The sequence below is a fragment of the Pleurodeles waltl genome, chromosome 10 (assembly GCF_031143425.1).
Source record: "Pleurodeles waltl isolate 20211129_DDA chromosome 10, aPleWal1.hap1.20221129, whole genome shotgun sequence".
In the NCBI taxonomy this organism is placed as follows: Eukaryota; Metazoa; Chordata; class Amphibia; order Caudata; family Salamandridae; genus Pleurodeles; species Pleurodeles waltl.
Genome location: NC_090449.1, coordinates 744,228,449 through 744,246,854, shown reverse-complemented (window position 1 = coordinate 744,246,854; position 18,406 = coordinate 744,228,449). Strand labels below are relative to the sequence as shown.

Below are 18,406 nucleotides of genomic sequence, written 5' to 3'. Positions count from 1 at the left end.
TAGAAAAACGTTTGAAAAGCATATTCTTTAAATATATGAAACAATTTCTGCACGTTCTTCCCATTTATTTCTTCGTTTCACAATTCTTACTGAACATAAAATCACTGTGGTTGTGTTTAGTCTAAAATAACTTGTAATTTTCTTTAGGACACTCATTTTAGTGGATAACATTTTATTCCATTTATAAATCTTATTGGCATAATTCAATTAATATAAACCTGGTAGAAGTTTGGCCGAAATGGGTGGAAGGACCTCCAGCTCAAGTAAGGAAGAGGTGCTCTACAAACTGCCTAATAGCTATGTTTGACACATATTGTCACCGAGATATCCTAATGTATGTGAAAGCACTCATTTCCTAATGACCATTATTGGATTCCCTGAAATATCCCTGCATTATGTAGTGCACTACATCACAGCCATAAGTTAAAAAGCACGAGTCTATTTAATTCGATCAAGATCTGCACACCGAAATGGTTTGGCGGATGTTTTGCATCTGGTTGGAAAACAGCTTTCTAAACACAAATTTCCTGTTTTGTCAAGTGTGTGCTACAATAACAGGCACATAAATTACACAAATATGTTTATTTAACGGTGGTGGACGAAAAGGTCGTCTATGCAGAAATGGGGGGTGGGGGGGGGGGGGAAATCACACATGTAGCTAGTTTCCATTCACAACCTGTTCCTTATCTGGAGTGTAAGTAAAATGAAGACCAGGCACTTTGTGAATGTTTAGAATCATGACTGTCAAAAGATGAAGTTTGTAAACACGATGGGTTGCAGAAATATAATCTACCTTGAAATCAAAATGGAAGTTTGAAATTAGACTCTACAAAGTACGGTGCATCGCATGGAAATAGAAAGAAACAACCTGTTGTAAGCAGGTAGGCACCTTCCAAAGTGACAGAAATGGGGAAATTTATAGTACGCAGAAATTGTAGGAACGATTCTGCTGCCAAACAAACAAAACAAACAAACAAAAAGGAATATTGTTATGGGCAGGTACAAGGTTGGTGGGTACCCCAATACTACAATACTTAAATGTAGAAGTGATCTAGAGAGGTTATCCAAGTGAGATGACAATCTTCTAGTAGGAATAAAACAGTACGTTTTGTATCCAAATACAGCTTTGAGGAAAACTAAATAAATCACATATTTGTAAACAAATTGTGTATCTTACTAAGAGAAACCCCTGTGTAAGCGATCAGGCAAGTTTTTAACCCTTAATCGCATTGTGGACTGTGTAGTGACTGACTGATTAGTTGGTCGGGAGTTATTGCAGAAAAACCTTCACAGCACATGGGCAGAGGAAGAGAGCTATTATAAGTTTATCAAAGGTAAGGCTTTGACTCGTAATAGAGGCTGCAATTAAGTGTAACACAGCAAGTAAAATAAGAACACAAGAAATTACCTAAAATAGAGAGTGAAAAGGTCATGCTCCCGACAAACCATGTTCCTAGGCAGTATGTGGTCAGTACCATCAGCCCACATAGACATGCAAGTAAATTTAACAGTCAGGTGTTATCTTGCAGCAGGTAATTTGGTACAGACACAATAAATACAAATATCAGCAGCGGGGCTACAGAGATGGAATTGAGGAGACTGAAATCATACCACACCATTTATGTGGAGACATGCCAAAGGAAGGATTCTATCCTAATGAATAGCTATTCTCCAAAGGTAGAGTATAACAGTATAAACAGTGAAATCGGATGCCTGCAAATGTGAACACCTTTAAGCCATATGAAGTGAATATAGCCTGTCGCCATTTGGTAGGATCCAAAGAACTCAGGTATCTTTAACTATTTCTCCTTCCCGCTCTAAACAGATCATTACACATTATTATAATATTGGATATGTTGGTTGATTATGTCCACAGATGGGCAGAGTCTTGCCCATTGGGTTGGATTTTGTTCCACCTTTCTTCTTCTGAGCTGCTGCTGCTACGTTAATGCAGTTAAATTAGGTCACTGAGAATAACGGGTGAATTTAGGCCCATTCACCTCTTTCCCCCACCAACCCTTGAAGTTAGTCACGAAGCAAGTAATTAATCATTACTGGAAACTGGTATGAATGATCACAGTGATTTATAAAAAAAATAAATGATTATCCTCCTGGGCTTGATTGTCTTTGAAAATTATCAGGATTATTCATGAAAGATGAAAAATGAAACGGATAGGAAGACTACAACTTTTTTTTTTTTAATTCAATTTTTAAACACAAAACAAAAACATACATTAATACAACAGGTCCCTCGACGAGAAAAATCAGAGAAGAGGAACATTACAAACCATACAGCTTCAACGGTATCCCATGTCACAAGAAGCTCTCTGCTAAAGTCTCTCCCTATATACTTCAATATCAAGGGATCCATTCTCAAAAATCCTCCACACCGGCGGAGCGAAGAAATCCACAGCCCCGGTGTAGGAGAAAAACTTACACGCCAATGGTCATAACCTAACATCGTCGAGCAGGAAGAACTACAGGAAAAACAAATTGCTAAAACCACTAAAAAGGCAGGTGGAGCACGCAGTCACATCGCGCACACTTATCTTACAACATGGTAACACACATGATCCGTAGGGGGATGAACCTCGCAGATGGGAGCCACCAATCACGCAGCACACTCCGTCCGGGCCGCCAGGTATTCATTCAGAGGGGCCCAAATATCCTTGGGACGGGACCCCTCTGGCATAAGTCCCCAAAATACCGCCAGCTGATCATGGCAGAAAGCCGCATCTCGCAGCCATTCAGACCTACGAGGAGCTCTCCCCCGACCCCAACACATAGCAACCCTGCGCTTAGCCAGCAACATGAGGAGGCCTACTAGACGTCTATGCGGGCCCTGAATCTCATCCATATATCCCAACAGCGCAATCTTAGGGGAGAGAGGCAGCTCCAACTCTATCATTTCAGCAATCGACCACCATACCTCCACCCAAAAATTATACACTTCCGCACACTCCCACGCCAGATGTAAAAAACCCGCATCCTGAGTCCCACAGCGAGCGCAGCATGCATCCGCCAGCAACCCCATGGAATGTAGTCTCTTGGGCGTATAATATAGTCTATGTAAAAACTTAAAGTGCAGCAGACGCAGCCTATAATTCGGGGACAATGCTTTCATGTGAGCGCAACAGCTGCGCAACATTACCTCCGGGATAGGCTCCCCCACATCTCTCTCCCATGCAGTCCTAGAGGACACCCCAAGGCCAGCCCCTTGCTCCTGCATAGAATTGTACAGCTTTGTTATCAGCTTAGAAGGGGATCTCGCGCCACAAAGTACCTCCAGGGCACGAAACTCCAAGGGAGCACCAGGCGCACCAAAAAATCGATCTCGCAGCAAAGCACGGACCCGGAGAGCGCAAAATCGCTGCAACGCAGTACCATCACAGCCCGAAAGTGCCTCGGGAATATCCAACAGATGGCCGTCCACTACCCAGTCTCCCAGCACCATCAGGCCAGCGTCTCAAAGAAACCCACGCACCCCACCATCCCGGAGCATCTGAGCATCAGCAACTGCCATAACAGGCAGCGAAGGGGCGAATGGTGCAGAAACCCCAGAACGCTGCATCAGCGCCCTCCACGCTCTCGCCGTGCAGGCCACCGTGTCGATTCCCCTAGACCGGGATGGGACCCGCCTTCCAAGCACACACACCAAGCCGTCCGGCCACACAGAGTCGCTCTCAGGCGCCAAATGTGGCATATAGCGGGTCGGATTCAGCCAATAGTACGCAAAATGCGCTTGAGCACAGTGATAATATAACTCCAGGTCTGGGGCTGCCAGCCCGCCCTGTTCAAATGTCAGCGTCATTTTCTCCCAGGCAATACGCGGCTGCCTCCCCGCCCACGCCAATCGAATGAGCGCAGATCTGAGGCGTCGGAGATAGCCCCCAGCAAGCGGAAGGGGAAGATTCACGAACAAATACAGAAATTTAGGGAGTACCACCATCTTGGCAATGGCAATGCGTCCGATCAACGAAAGTGGCAAAGTGCTCCAGACCTCCACCTTTTCCTCCAGCCATGTCAGCGCTGCCCCATAGTTAGCAAGACGCATCGCATCCTCGTCACAACACAGGTGTATGCCCAAATAACGCACCGGGCCCTCTGCCCAAACCAAAGGATTTTGAGAATCAAATCTCTCCACGCTGGAAGTCAGAGGCAGGATCATCGACTTCGACCAGTTAATAGTGACACCAGAAAAATTCCCGAAGCGCACAATTTCATCTAGTAAAATATCTAGATTCTGCCCTGGGTTTCGCACGTATAACGCGATATCATCCGCATATAAAGATATCAAGACAGGGCGTTGCCGAAACTGTAAGCCACTGCTGCTATATTTCTGTCGCAATCCCGCTGCTACGGCTCCATTGCGGCCGCAAAAAGAAGCGGAGACAGCGGGAATGGAGCCGACACGCTTCCGTTAAGACGCAACCTGGCAGTGGGCAGAGTGTACAGCAGCCTAATCCAGTTCACAAAGCGCGCGCCGAGTCCCACTCGGCTCAAAAGCGCAAACATATACTCCCAGGCCAGGGAATCGAAGGCCTTGGCTGCATCAAGAAACACCGCAGCTACATCATCGCCCACCTCCAATGAGCCCGCCCCCGCGAAGAAAGTGCGCAGATTATGGCACGTGGACCTCCCAGGGACAAAACCTGATTGATCCGGAAGCACCAATCTGGAAAGAAGTGGCTGCAAGCGCGCCGCTATCATCTTTGCAAGAATTTTGTTATCAATATTTATCATGGAGAGTGGGCGATACGAATCACATCGTGTCGGGTCCTTCCCGGGCTTCAGAACTGTTATTATTAAAGCCTCCCGGAGGGAGGCTGGGAGTGACCCAGTCGCCAGAGATTCCGCATACACCTCCAGCAGACACGGAGCAAGGATATCCACGTATTCTTTATAAAACGCAGGGGTCAGTCCATCGACTCCTGGAGACTTATCCCCCGGTAAACTTCGAATCGCCGCTGCCACCTCCTCTACTGTAAACGGCATATCCAGATACGCCCTGTGTACCACACAAGCGCAATGTTCTCAAAATACTCCTTCATATCTACCTCCCTCAGACCTACCGGGGACGCATATAGCTGAGTATAATATTCTATAAATACTTGCATCACACCACTCGATCTAGTCACCCTGCCGCCGTCAGCGTCAATCGCCTCAGTAACGTAATTACTGGCCCAGGGTCTACGCAGTAATCCCGCTGGCGTTCTCCCGGCTCTCTCGCCCTCCCCGTACCTACGAGCCTGTGCGTGTCTCCCAAGGAAACAAACTTCTCTTAGAGAGGCCTCCTCATACGAGGACACCTCACGCCTAATTTCCGCAAGGACCTCACTTGACCATGTCGCCGCCAAGCGTCGTTCCAGCTCACCGAGCCTCCTTTCAATATCGGCCATCTCCCGCCTTAAGACTTTCACAATCCCATGCTGCTTCGCGAGACACACCCCACAAATAACCACTTTAAATGCCTCCCAAACAGTGCCGGGAGATCCCACCGATCCTCGATTCTCAACAAAAAATAGCCGAATAGCCTCCCGTACCTCCTCCCGAAAGATCTCGTCTCGGAGCGCTCCGCTGGGCAATCGCCACATAACCATTGGTTGCAACTCAATAGGTATCGCCAATTCTAATAACACCGGCGAGTGGTCCGATAACGTACGGGGGAGATGGTCTACCGCTCTAGTCCAAGCCTCCACATCTCTAGTGCCCAGCCATCGGTCAATACGAGACCAACTGCTATGGAAGCAGTTCAACCAGGTGCCCTCTCGCACGCCTATATGCCTCTGCCTCAACAAATCCACCAGAGCTCCGCTATTCATCACTGCCGCCAGAGATCTCGCCAAAGAAACATGCTGCACCCTAGCCACACTCTCGCGGTCCAGCTTAGCATCTAGGACTACATTAAAATCACCGCCCCAGATCACAGCTCCAGCTCCCAATGACTCCACAAGGCGCCACACCTCCAGGAAAAACTCTGGGTCATCAATATTCGGCCCATACACAGCCACAAGCCGGCAAGCCCTGTCCAGCAACATTCCACTCAGTAACACATATCTGCCATTGAGATCAATAATAATTTTGCGCGTACGCAACTGCAATCCTTTGCGGATAATAATTGCAACCCCGCGCGCGTAGCTAGAATATGTAGAGCAATGAGCCTCCCCAACCCAGCCAGCTTTCAGTCTGCCCACCGCAGACGCCATCAGATGCGTCTCTTGTATCATACAGATGTCAATACCATGTCGCTTAACATAAGCAGTCACCAGCCGGGCTTTCCGATTATCATTGAGCCCCTGCACGTTCCAGGTCAAGCATCTAACAGCAGAGGTAGCGTCACCCCTCATCCAGAACTACAGCCATACAACACTGCGCGTAAACACACCTCTCCACCTGCCAAGAACTTAACGAAAAGGTAACCTGAAACATTCCCAGATTGGCCCAAGCCCCCCACCACCCACACAGGCCCCCCAATCGGACCCTCGCAGTGACTCTCCCATCCAACCCCAAAGCCCACCCCGTAAACTTAAAGCAAGCAATAACCGGACTCATCCAAGGGGCAGAAGCCTGCCTGACAGCTCTCCACCCAGAATGTTCTAGGGGAGAGGGGCCATTGGGCCAAGCAGCAGCTACACATCAGGGGCCCGATCACAGAGCAGACCCGCACGCACCCACAGCCCCAGACATAGCAGTATCCCATACAAGCCAGTTAGTCATTGTCGCTAAGAGCGGCGTCCTCTGCACCCACCCCTCCAGATCCCGCCGTCCCCGGCTGTCTTGGTAATCGTCTAGCAAACTTAGTCGCCTGCTTTGGATCCGAGAAATACAGCACCTTGCCCTCGTGCCGCACCCTCAGTCTAGCCGGGTATAACAGGGCAAACCCAACTCCAGCCTGGCTCAGTAGACGCTTCGACGGCAGAAAGGCCCGCCTCTGGGCCTGTACACCTGGGGTGTAATCAGGGAAGAAGTTAATTTCGGAATTCTTATATACTAGAGGTCTTCTCTCCCTAGCCAACCAGAGGACAACGTCTCGGTCCCTGTAATTCAATAGTCGTGCAATAATTGGACGTGGAGGTGTACCAGGCGGAGGGCGAGGCCCCAAGGATCGGTGTGCCCTCTCAATCACCAACAGCCGAGAGAGCTCGCCAGCAAACAGCTCCTGCAACATATTCTCCACGAAGTCTTCCATGCGACCCATATCAGTTGCCTCCGGCAGACCCACAATGCGTATGTTATTATGCCGGGACCGTGCCTCCAAGTCCTCATTTTTATTCCGTATCACCTCTAGGAGACGCTCCATTTGCGCAATCTGTTCTCTGTCACCACTGCACGCATCCTCCATCTCAGACGTACGTGACTCCAGAACCTCAAACCTGGCATCATGGTCATCGACCCGGGCTCTGATTCGATCCAGCCGTTCCAACACATGGTCCAGCTTAGCATCGATGCCTGCCAAGCTGGTCTTAAGTTCCAAGAACATGGACCGCACAGACATCTCTGGAGACTCTTCTTCAGCCTCGGCGTCTCCAGGCTGGGAGGAGGAGGGGGCACCACGTTTTCCTCCTCCCACGAAGGTGAGTTTAGCTTGTCGCTTATCTGCCTTGCCCATCATTCAATACAACACGAGATCGCAGCTAGCGCCAGCTCAGGGAAAAGGGTGCGAAGACTGCAGATCCACACCTCCAAAAATCACCCAACTGGCAGCTCAGTTCTCCTCGCAGGGCCACCAGATAGCTTCCAGGCGCACCGGCCCACCGCCCAGCCCCTCCAGACCAAACCAGCCTCCTTTATAGGGATTCCGCAGACTCCGCCAGCAGCAAAGTAATCCGCGCAGCACAAAAGGGGGGAGGGAAGGGCGTCAGGCAGGCTCCAGATTCCAGAGCCAGGGTGTTTCACAGCCCCAAGCCACCAGGAGACCCCTCAAAAGCACTCTGCCTCACCACCCCGGGCCTCCGCCCTCCACCTCACCGTCTGCACCAGTGTCCACTCGATCCTCTCTGCCAGGGGTAGTTCAGGGCCTTCAGTGCGATATGCAGGTCTCCTCCAGCAGGAATCAGCAGGGAAGCGCCTCAGGACCAAGCTGCAGCCCTCTCCGGCCGTCCCCTCACCAGGGCCTAAAGTTCCAGGCCCTCGCCCCCTCCGGCCGTCTCACCGTCCAGGGGCCAGGCAGCTCTTCACTTCGGCGCGCTCTCCGCACGTCTCGGGCCGTCTAGGCCCAGCACACACCAGCCGGGAGCCCGAGGATCAGAAGGCCCAGGAAAGTCCTCCAGACGGAGGGCTGTAGGGACCCAGGGGGCCGGCGCCAACAGCCGGGATGCACACTAGGGAGGGGGGGGAAGGCCGTGGCCTGATGCAGCCGCCGAACAGGCCCCCCGGAGCTCTTCCACACTCCCGGCCCTTCTCCTCGGCCGGGAGCAGCCTCAGCGCCTCCCCTCCCCCACGCGCGCAATCAGCGTTAGCGCGCGGGAGACCGTCGGCGCCAGGTCCGATCTCACGGATCCAGTCTCCCGGCGTCTGTCTCAGCCGCTCCCGGCTCACCAGAAAGTCGCTGGGGTCTCCGGGGAACGCCCCGGGGGTCCGCTCCTGCCGTAGCCACCTGCAGGATAAATTAAATAAAATCAATTGCCCGGCAGAGCCTCACGCTGTGTCGGCCATCTTGCCGGCGGCCAGGCCACGCCCCCAGGAAGACTACAACTTACTGTCTAATTCATACCAATTAGTGTACATATTTAAATTATGTTTTTGTTATAAGATTTTTCCTTGGTGACTGAATTGTAAGATTTCTTCTACATTTATGGAATTCGAGAAATCTGTATCTTCCTACACTTTAAAAAAAGACTTACCATTGTGTTTTTAATCCTACTCTTGAGAGCAGATCAAAGCATGGGTGTTGAGATGGTCCTGCATTAAATATGGGATTACGTTTTTTTTAAAAGCATAACTAGCAGACAAGAGCAACTTTCCCCACCAACAGGCTTTTATGTATGATTAATATAGCACAATCCTAGCTCGTAAGCAACTGAGTTGCTATACATCAATGGAGGGTGGGGAGAGACTATACAAGATGCTGTACATCAAGAAGAAATGCATACATTTGAATTACATATCACGTATTTACATTGGTATTAGATTTTATATATTTAGAATTTTGTGCATAAGGAGGTTAGTGATTTGCAATTAATAAAACAACTTTTAGTCAGCATGGGAGGACTAGACCCTAGGTCATCAGATCCCAAAATCGACAGCTTTGCCACTAGACTGCATTGCTGCCATATATAAGTTTATTCCAGTAGGATAAGGGAGTCAGTTTAATTTCATATATTTTCACATATTTATGTTTAGTTGTCATTTGATCACAGGTTTTTGCTGGGTGACAGAGGAAATAAAAGGATTTACACAGATTCAGAAGAGGAGGCGTTGAGGGTGGAAGGGCAGGGATTCAGTAGAGAAATAGGAAACAGAAATGAGGAAATAACAAATGTTTAGGTGTTGTGTAACGATACGTGAATTTTCAGAATCATTCTGATCTCAAACGTTCATGTTGGAAGCTACCAATTACTTTTGTTGACTTCCGCTGAGCTAATTTTCACTGCAAAGCGTGTAGCGATCAAATTTGCTATGAGGCAGCAGGCACCCTCCTTGGCTAGAAGCCTCCTCTGATGCAGTGCCTATTGCTGTGCAGTTATCTTCGGCTTCCATTATGTTTTTCTCATCCATAATGCTTTTCGGATGAAGGGTGGCATTTTAATCCTTCAAGAAGTATACCATGCACTCCTTTCGGTTCCTGCAACCCGACTCCCTCATTAACTACATTAGGTATTATTCTCATATCCATGTGACGAGGACTAGAAGAGTATTCTCATCTGTTCAGCCTGCACTACACACAGCACATCTCCACTTAAATATCACCATAAAAAATCTGTGTGGGTAGCAGTGCGCAATATATATGCATATTCTAAGTTAACAACTCTTTATTCGTATTATTTTGTAACCTCACCTAAAAGCATCCCCTAAAAAACGCATCATGAAAAAAAAATGTAGATCTGATATTGCTACTAATTGGGGAAGCGCTTTACAGCCAGTGACCGGGGAAACTCTTGCAGCTGTGTGAAAGGGCAGGAGCCCTTTAAATTCAACTCGCGCTCCCGCCTTCGCGGGACGCGCTTTACAGCCAGTGACCGGGGAAACTCTTGCAGCTGTGTGAAAGGGCAGGAGCCCTTTAAATTCAACTCGCGCTCCCGCCGTCGCGGGACACGCGCGGGCGGCGCCCGGGCCAAGGGCAGGCCCGTCCTTGCCCGGAAGAGGCTGGGCTGGGCCCCCGCCCTTTCACTTGCCCTCTGAGGGCCCCAGCTCATAAAGGAAAGTGAAATACTAACTGGAACGGAGAACTATTGTCCTTCCTGACCCGGCCAGCAGCGTCTTTTTTGGGAACTTCGGGACTCGCCTTCAGCCTTTGTTGGGATATCAAGAGCAGGAACATCTCAGGAGCGACCACACGCGGGACAAATAAGTGACAAACATTTCTTTATTCATTCTTTTTCTCATCTTCCTCCTTTTTTAATCCTAACTTATACTCTAACAGATTGTTACCCCTCGGCAAAGTGTTCTCTATACACATCACTTTCTGCTAGATTGTTTAACTACTTTAGCTGGGTTGGTGTTAACCTGGCTTACACAATTAATAAATACCCCATTTAAAAGGCGCAGTCTGGTTGAAACTATAGCTTATTAGCTTGTCGCTCTTACTCATTTGGAACTGTTTCCACTCTCACTTTTGGTTATCTAAAACCTTAAAGTCTCCTTTCACACCTCTCTTGTCTGTAAGCAACGGAACTGGAAACGTCCTGGTTGGTCACTTAGGTCACGAGGCCAAGTCAGAGATTACAGTAAATTTACCTACGCCCGCATCGTGCTGCATACCTGAGTGCCCCTGTGGTCCTCGGGACTGCTGTTCCTTCTGCTGGCCTCCATGTCTCCCCTCCGCCGTCGCCTGCTGTGTGGGGGGAGCGTTTGACGGGACAGGATAGGACTACATTACCTAGGTCCCCTTGCACCCCGGAAGCGGAACCAATGCATTTTGCTTGCCCGAAGGCGCAATTAAACTGGTCCTGCCCCTGGCTGAGCGGGACCGCGCGCGGGCCGCACCGGGTTAAGCGCGGGTAAAGGGGGGGCCGTTGTATAGCCGTTAGGGGGCCGGAAGGGGTCGGGTTGGGCCAATTCGCTAAGCTGTTAATTGCTTCTATTTTTACGCTTTAGTAAGCTGTATACTTGGGCTCCATTTAATTGACTTATTGTGCCTTTTGGGTCATATACACCTGCTGTTCTGTGTTATTGTTGATATATGTAGGTGCCCTATACTTTGTTACGCTATAAAAGCTCTGTGTAGGGCAGGGTTATAAAATACTAGACAGTCCATCGAGTATTATATCAATACTAGTAGTGGTTGTTAAATACGTGAGGGTGGTGTAGAATGGCTAAAAATATTTCCACCCTGGATAATTACTTAGTTAAAATGGTGAGCAAGATAAACATTGATAGAAGGAAATCCTTAGGGAAGGAGTCCACCTCAGAAATTTTTCCTTCTGTAGACAATGGTAGCGGTTCTATTATGGCGGATCCCCCTAATATTGAAGCTTTCCCTTCGGAAAACTCAGCCATTTTGCCCTTAGTTTTAGAACCACCAATTCAAGACCCATTGGAGCTCCCGAGTGAGTCTGTATTGTCTCACTCTCCTCCTAAGAGAGCTGTTAGAAAATGCAGAAAAACGCAAAAAAAGCAGGGGAACATACATCTTAAACCAACAATAGAATATGGCCATAGAAGTAATGTAGCTAATAACGAGATTATAATTAGTAAGGACGATGTGAATTGTGATCTCTTGGGTCACATCACTAAGCTTTTTGAGGAAAAACTAGACCATATGACTAAACCTCTTATGGAAAAAATTGAATTGTTATCTACGGAGGTATCTAGGTTGGGTGGTCTTTTAGATAAGATGTGTAAGGAACAGACTATGAAACAGTCTGAGCTACCCGTCCAATCTGGTAACTCTGCACAATTGGTTGTAGCACAGAGGCCATGTTTACCAGAATCTAGGGAGCCACCATGTATGGTGGATAGTACCTCTCATATGAAAGCAGCTGCATCCAATACCGTGAGGTACGCTACTCCCGAGAACAGACCAAATCATATTAATCTTCCACCTGATTGTGATCCATATGTCATAGTCCTTTCGAATGTTCCTCCCTTAGACCCAACAGCAATGAATCTCCGTGAGGAATCACATGATTCTCTCAAACGGAAATCAGTTGCTTGGCTAAACAAAAATTGTGGTTTCCCCCCACATCTATCCGATCATATACTGTCTACTAGACGGGTATCATGGATCGGAAACGCGAGGAAAAAATGTAAGGGGGATTGTGTAATTGTTAATTTTAGGCACCCTCAACATGTTGCGACCGTTCTTCTTAGAGCAGCTTCTCTGGATATAGGGGAGTCTGACGTGGGTGTGCACCCTCTGGGTTATTTTTATAGACACCTAGCCAGTACATCAGAATTTTCTAAAAAACACAGACCCTTGACTAATAGAAGAAACGCAAATTTTAATGTTCCAATTGAAAATAGATTTTCGGTACTGAGTACTTTGGATGAAAACGATTGACTCCCACGAGCAGGGGAATCGATCACAGAAACGTTAGTATATACCCAGACGCGGGAACAAAAACAGAGTATAGAATATTTAGAACCGAAACTTTTAGTACCTTCGAGCCCCAGAAGCTCATGGACAGTTAAATTGGTAAATAGCGTTAAATCCCCTTATTCTATTTTGAGTGAGGTAATCAGTTTGGGCGTACCTGATAAGTGCCTCACAGTGTCAATGGAGGTTAATGATGTTAGTAAAGACTATAACCAAGACAAAGAGTTAAATCCTTTAGTCGAACTACAGGATGTTACAGAAAAAGATAACTTACCTGTAGTATTAGATTCACCCTGTGTAAAAGGGAAAACAAATATTAGACTGATATCTTGGAATATAGCTGGCTTAGCCAGGAACCTTGAGGACGTGGTATGGTGTTCCTATATTGAAAATTACGATATCATATTCCTACAGGAAACTTGGATGGTAGAAACCCCCCATAGGTTGGGGTATAAAACATACTGTTCTTATGCTATTCCATCAACTAGAGGTAGAGCCTCAGGGGGGCTGGTTATCTGGGTTAAAGTGACTCTAGAAATAGTTGTCACCCAATTATCCATCCCCTCTCTGGACCTACTAGGCCTTAAAATTGATACAAGAGGGAAAGAAACTATATATTTAATAAATATATATAATAGATCGTCCTCATCTAACAAGGAATCAGAGGTGGTAGAACTCTTGGACTCCTTTTTAGACTCATTAGGAGATAATGTAAAGGTGTTAGTTGGTGGGGATTTTAACTGTAAATACGAGCCTGTCTTGGGGTTGGAAAAATTGCTTGATGAACAAGATGCTGCTAATGATATCTTGCCCTTAGAATCTGCAAGTTCAGCTAAAAGCACAAAAGCCGCCCTACAGATTTTACAGTTGACTGTGGTACAAGATCTAAGGGCTTGTAATGGTCGATTTCGATCAGACAGACCAGCAGCTCCAACCTATTTTAAGGGAAATTCCAGATCACATATAGATTTTGTAATGGCTACCCGGAATATATGGGACCAAATAACTGATTTCAAGGTAGACCATAGGACGGAGAGTGATCATTTCCCCCTCCAACTATGGCTAGACTCTCAGCCATTTATTATTATTAGATCCGAAGAAGAAACCCTATTAAATACCACGGTCGCGGAACTAGAGGTAACCAATAACAGGCGTGCTCTAAGATGGCCATATATCTTGGGAACAGAAAAAACGCTGATAAATATTTACAATGTATTTACTGAAACGGTAGGAGATTTACAGTCAGCATTAGTGGGAACACAAGGTGTTCTTGATTTACATCTTAAGTTGGTAGATGCACTAACTCCACTAGTGAGTAAAATCTATAAAAAAGATGGTAATAGGATAAGGAACCATCTTGAGAAAGCGAACCCATGGTATAATAAAGATTGTCGAATAGCAAAATTAAGACTGATCCAGGCAGTAAAATCCGGGAACAGTTTGGATACAAAAAGCTGTAGACTAACCTACAAAAACGCTATGGCCCAAGCTAAAAAAGTATGGGATGAAAGTCTTTGGGAGAATCTCTTGAGTGCATCTAAGTTACAGGATCAGAGCGTGTTCTGGAATTTAATCGCTAAGGGAAATAAGCAGGGTAGATCAACAAAGGATATTTTTTTAGATGAAAATACTTGGTGTGATCACTTCACTCAGCTCTATGCTAACAAAAAGGAGAGTTTGCCCTTCGGGGACTATGAGACAAACTTAGAAATGAGTATCGCTCCATTATCTTTTAGTTTAGAAGAAACTAATAAGGCTTTATTAGCTGTGAAAACAGGCAAAGCCCCAGGCCCTGATAAAATTCCCGGCGATCTACTAAAATATGATGTGGATGTGTGGGGGCCTTATATAAACTACCTGAGTAATTCCATTGTGGCAGGCACACCGATCCCCGATTCATGGAAAGGGGCAGAAATTACAACAATTTTTAAAAAAGGTGATCGCTATGATCCAAGCAATTATCGCCCAATAAGTTTAATAGACACTTTTCAAAAGATATATGCCAGACACATTTTAAATAGGCTTTTAGACTGGATTGAAGAGACTAAAATAATAACCAAATATCAGGCTGGTTTTAGAACAAAAATCAGTACGGTTGACCAGGTGTTTAGGTTTATGTGCATCTGTTGGAAGTACATAAACATAAGGAAGGGTAGTCTCTATGTGGCATTTGTGGATCTAAGGGCCGCCTTTGATCTTGTTCCTCGCAATTTGTTGTGGATTACACTAAGGGACATGGCGGTCCCTGGGGAACTACTTAAAGAACTTATCAAGCTACACACAGGGAACTATGCAAAAATTAGATGGGGAAAAGAAGGTGAAACCTCAAGGGCCATACCTGTAGACCGTGGTGTGCGCCAAGGTTGCGTGTTAGCACCTACACTCTTCTCATTATATGTTAATGATATTCCGAGCTACTTAAGGAATTGTGTACATGACTCCCCGAAGCTAGGTGGTGAGCCGGTTACGGCATTATTATTTGCCGATGATACCATCCTTATTTCTCAAACTCCGAGAGGTTTGCAAAACTTGGTGGATTCTTTCCAGAAGTATTGTGTGGGGAAGGGGTTAGAAATAAATCCTACCAAAACTAAGTATATGTCCATAAACCCCAAGAAATCCCTCAGGAATAATCTGTCCTTGGAGAATCAAAAACTGGAACAGGTAGGGAGTTTTAATTATTTGGGGTTAATGCTGGATAGTAACCTGTCCTGGAAAGGACAGATGGATAAAAGCATCTTATCCCTTAAACAAAACTCAATGCCTATTTAAAAGTACACGGAGCTAGTTATTCTAAAGCAATTTCACCGGCACTTGAAGTATATAAAGCAAAGGCCCAATCGGCTGCCCTTTATGGTGCTGAACTCTGGGGCTACTATTGTAATAATAACTTTGGAAAAACGGAAAACCACTTTGTACGAAGGCTACTCAAAATACCGACAAGAACTCCTCTAGTCCCTGTTTTCCTTTATATCAACCTTAAAAGAGCAGACTATCAAGCATTATTAAGACCACTGCTGTATTGGGTTAGGCTATGGGTAACCCCGGAGTTGAGTGATTACAAGAGTGGATTGACTGAATTAACTCAGATAGATGGTCATATGAATACCCCTTGGTTAAAATATGTATCTAAGTGGTATGAGAGATTGGGTTTATCACACCTATGGGAAGTTCCTCAGAATATGACAACATGTACTAGGAAATATGTAAAGGACACCTTTTGGTCTTATGTCAACGGAGAGCTATTGCATAGTTCATCGATTGGTGTTTTGACTTTGAACTTTTTGAACATAAAAGATACACCTTATTTCAAACAATTTTTGGATGAGATCCGTCCTCCACTGGCAAAAACACTATACTTACAGTTTAGGTATGGGGTCTTACAGACTAATGCGTACACATGCAATTGGGGAGGGGCAAAAGGTTGTGAATTATGCACTCTCTGTACTTTAGGGGCTAAAGAAGATTTTGTTCATCTACTCTTCTTTTGCCCAGTATACAAGAAACCAAGGGATTGTTGGATCAAACCCGTCTGTAAATATGTGGGGGTTAGATCCTACAAAGAAGCAGAGCGCATATTCCAGTCTAATACTTCACAATTAGTGGTATTTGGCACGAGTAGATTTTTATTCAATGTGTACCTTATTAGAAAACGACTTGGTCACAAACTGTAATATTTTGTTAGGTGGCCCGCTCTTTCCCTTCCTTGTATAGGTATATGATGCACTGTTTCTTCGAGCCAAGTTAATTATTTTTTAGTTCTGGCTTTTAATTTATTTATAAATTGTTACCTATATTTTATATGCGGCACTGCTTAATCATGGAGACGTCCATATATTCCTTGCCAATTGTATGTATTGTATCTTATATTTTAATTGTGAAATGTATATATGTATGTTGTATTTATCTCTTGTCTTGACTTTTATGGCAATATCTGCCGAAAATAAAGTTTAACGTAACGTACTAATTGGTCTCTTCTGGAAGATAAAGATATTGATGCAACGTCTGAAAACTGTGCTGCTTACTTACATGTGCCTGTACATCCAGCAAACACACTTTGTTCTTCAGCAGCACTGACCGCACGGAGTCTATGCTGGTGCCGTAGTAATTGTTTTTGTATTCACCGTATTCAATAAACCTACCAACGAGAAAACACAAGCTTAGGATAGCTCACGTGCAAGCAACAAGCATCCGCTTCAATTTTAAGCTGTTAACCCCAACACACAGCCCATGTCAACTTTGCCCATGTTAATACCGGAGTAAGCTCATAGGCCATTTAGCAGATCATTCGTTTGAAATAATGAAACATTTTTAAATCCGTTTTTAAGTGAGCCAGAAAAAACACCCTTTAGGTTAATGGCAAAGAAATTATTTACATTTTATCTGAAATAACAGGGCACATTTTGAATTTCTCATTGCTTTTTCTACCTTCCACCTCTAACGTGTGCGTCTCTTTATTTCTCTTTTAGTCTCTCTGTGCCTACTAAAATTAATCCTCGGAGTGCTGGCGAAAGTGAGAGGCACAATGAAAGCCCCTGGGCTTTCAAAGCTTTCGCGGAGGGGTCCAGCCCACTGGGGGAATGGCCGATGGGATAAACGGTCTGTTCGGCCCTGCGCCAGAATTGCTGCAGGCATTTGGGTTTAATGTTGCTGGGTTTTTTGATGGGTGATAATAAAAAAAAACACCTAGGCCCTGCTTCTCAGAATTATCGCAGAACAAATAGAAAAGTTGTGATCTCAATGAAATATTTAAACTTATTGTTAGACAAGCACAGGCTGCAAAGTGGTTGCAAAGTGTAAAAAACTATTTGGAATTTGCAGCTGCAGTTACATTTGTGTGTCACTTTATGCCCACCTGAAGCAGAAGCACTTACAACAAACAACAAAAAGGAAGTTTGGACAAAACATAGAAGCGTGGCTTGTGGGTCTTACATGGGGCGGCGGTAGCGGGGATGCCGGTGGGAGAGATATTAACACAATGAAAAAATAAACTAACCTGAACGCAGGCTGCGCCGCTCCTCTGTCTCTGCTGCAGCCGGCTGCAGGCACAGGCTCTCTCTAAACCGGCGGCTGGCAAAACACACATGCGCTTTGAAGGGGGAGTGCTGAGCACTCCCCCTCACACTTGTCACCCCATGGCCCCACCTCTCTAGAAGAAAATGATAATAAACTAAGTTTATTATCGATTTCTTTTAGAGGTTTTGCAGCTGCCGCTGCTGGCAGGGGTGGGGTCCTCCGCCATAACAAAGGGGCCGCCCCTGGATAATATGTTAGGTGGGTATTTTTTGAGGGATTATGCATTGGATGCTGGAGAAAATTCGAAAAGGCACCACTTTAGAATTGCTCTGTTTTAGTGAATTTATTAACTAGAGGACAACAAATAAGAATGATTCGGCAGTAAGAGATTCACACGCAAGCATCTTTTCAGTACACAAAGACTTCTTCAGTATGACTTCCTTCCATTACAGCCTGCTTACCGTTAGAGGGTCCGATGTAGAAATGACTTAGCCCATCAGTGTCTTCGCAGTACCAGATGCTGAGAACTGTTGATATTTTAAGTTATTTGTTTTCATTTATTACGATTTTACATCAAACCTTGTGATTTTTTACGTTTACACATGTATATTGGAATCTGCCAATTTCTTGCAGATATCTTAAATAAGGCACATGAACCAAAGTAACATGGCCAATCTGATCTTGTTGTCATAT

At 45.7% G+C, this 18,406-nt stretch overlaps 1 protein-coding gene across 5 annotated transcripts in view; it reads right to left on the bottom strand.

Moving 5' to 3' along the window:
- MPP7 (MAGUK p55 scaffold protein 7) overlaps window positions 1-18,406 on the bottom strand; it is a 1,064,688-nt gene that overhangs the window by 27,545 nt on the left and 1,018,737 nt on the right. For all 5 annotated transcript variants that reach the window (XM_069211307.1, XM_069211311.1, XM_069211312.1 and 2 more), the window contains one exon: window positions 16,727-16,835. In XM_069211307.1, the coding sequence (XP_069067408.1) occupies window positions 16,727-16,835 (109 nt within the window). The remainder of the gene's footprint in view (window positions 1-16,726; window positions 16,836-18,406) is intronic.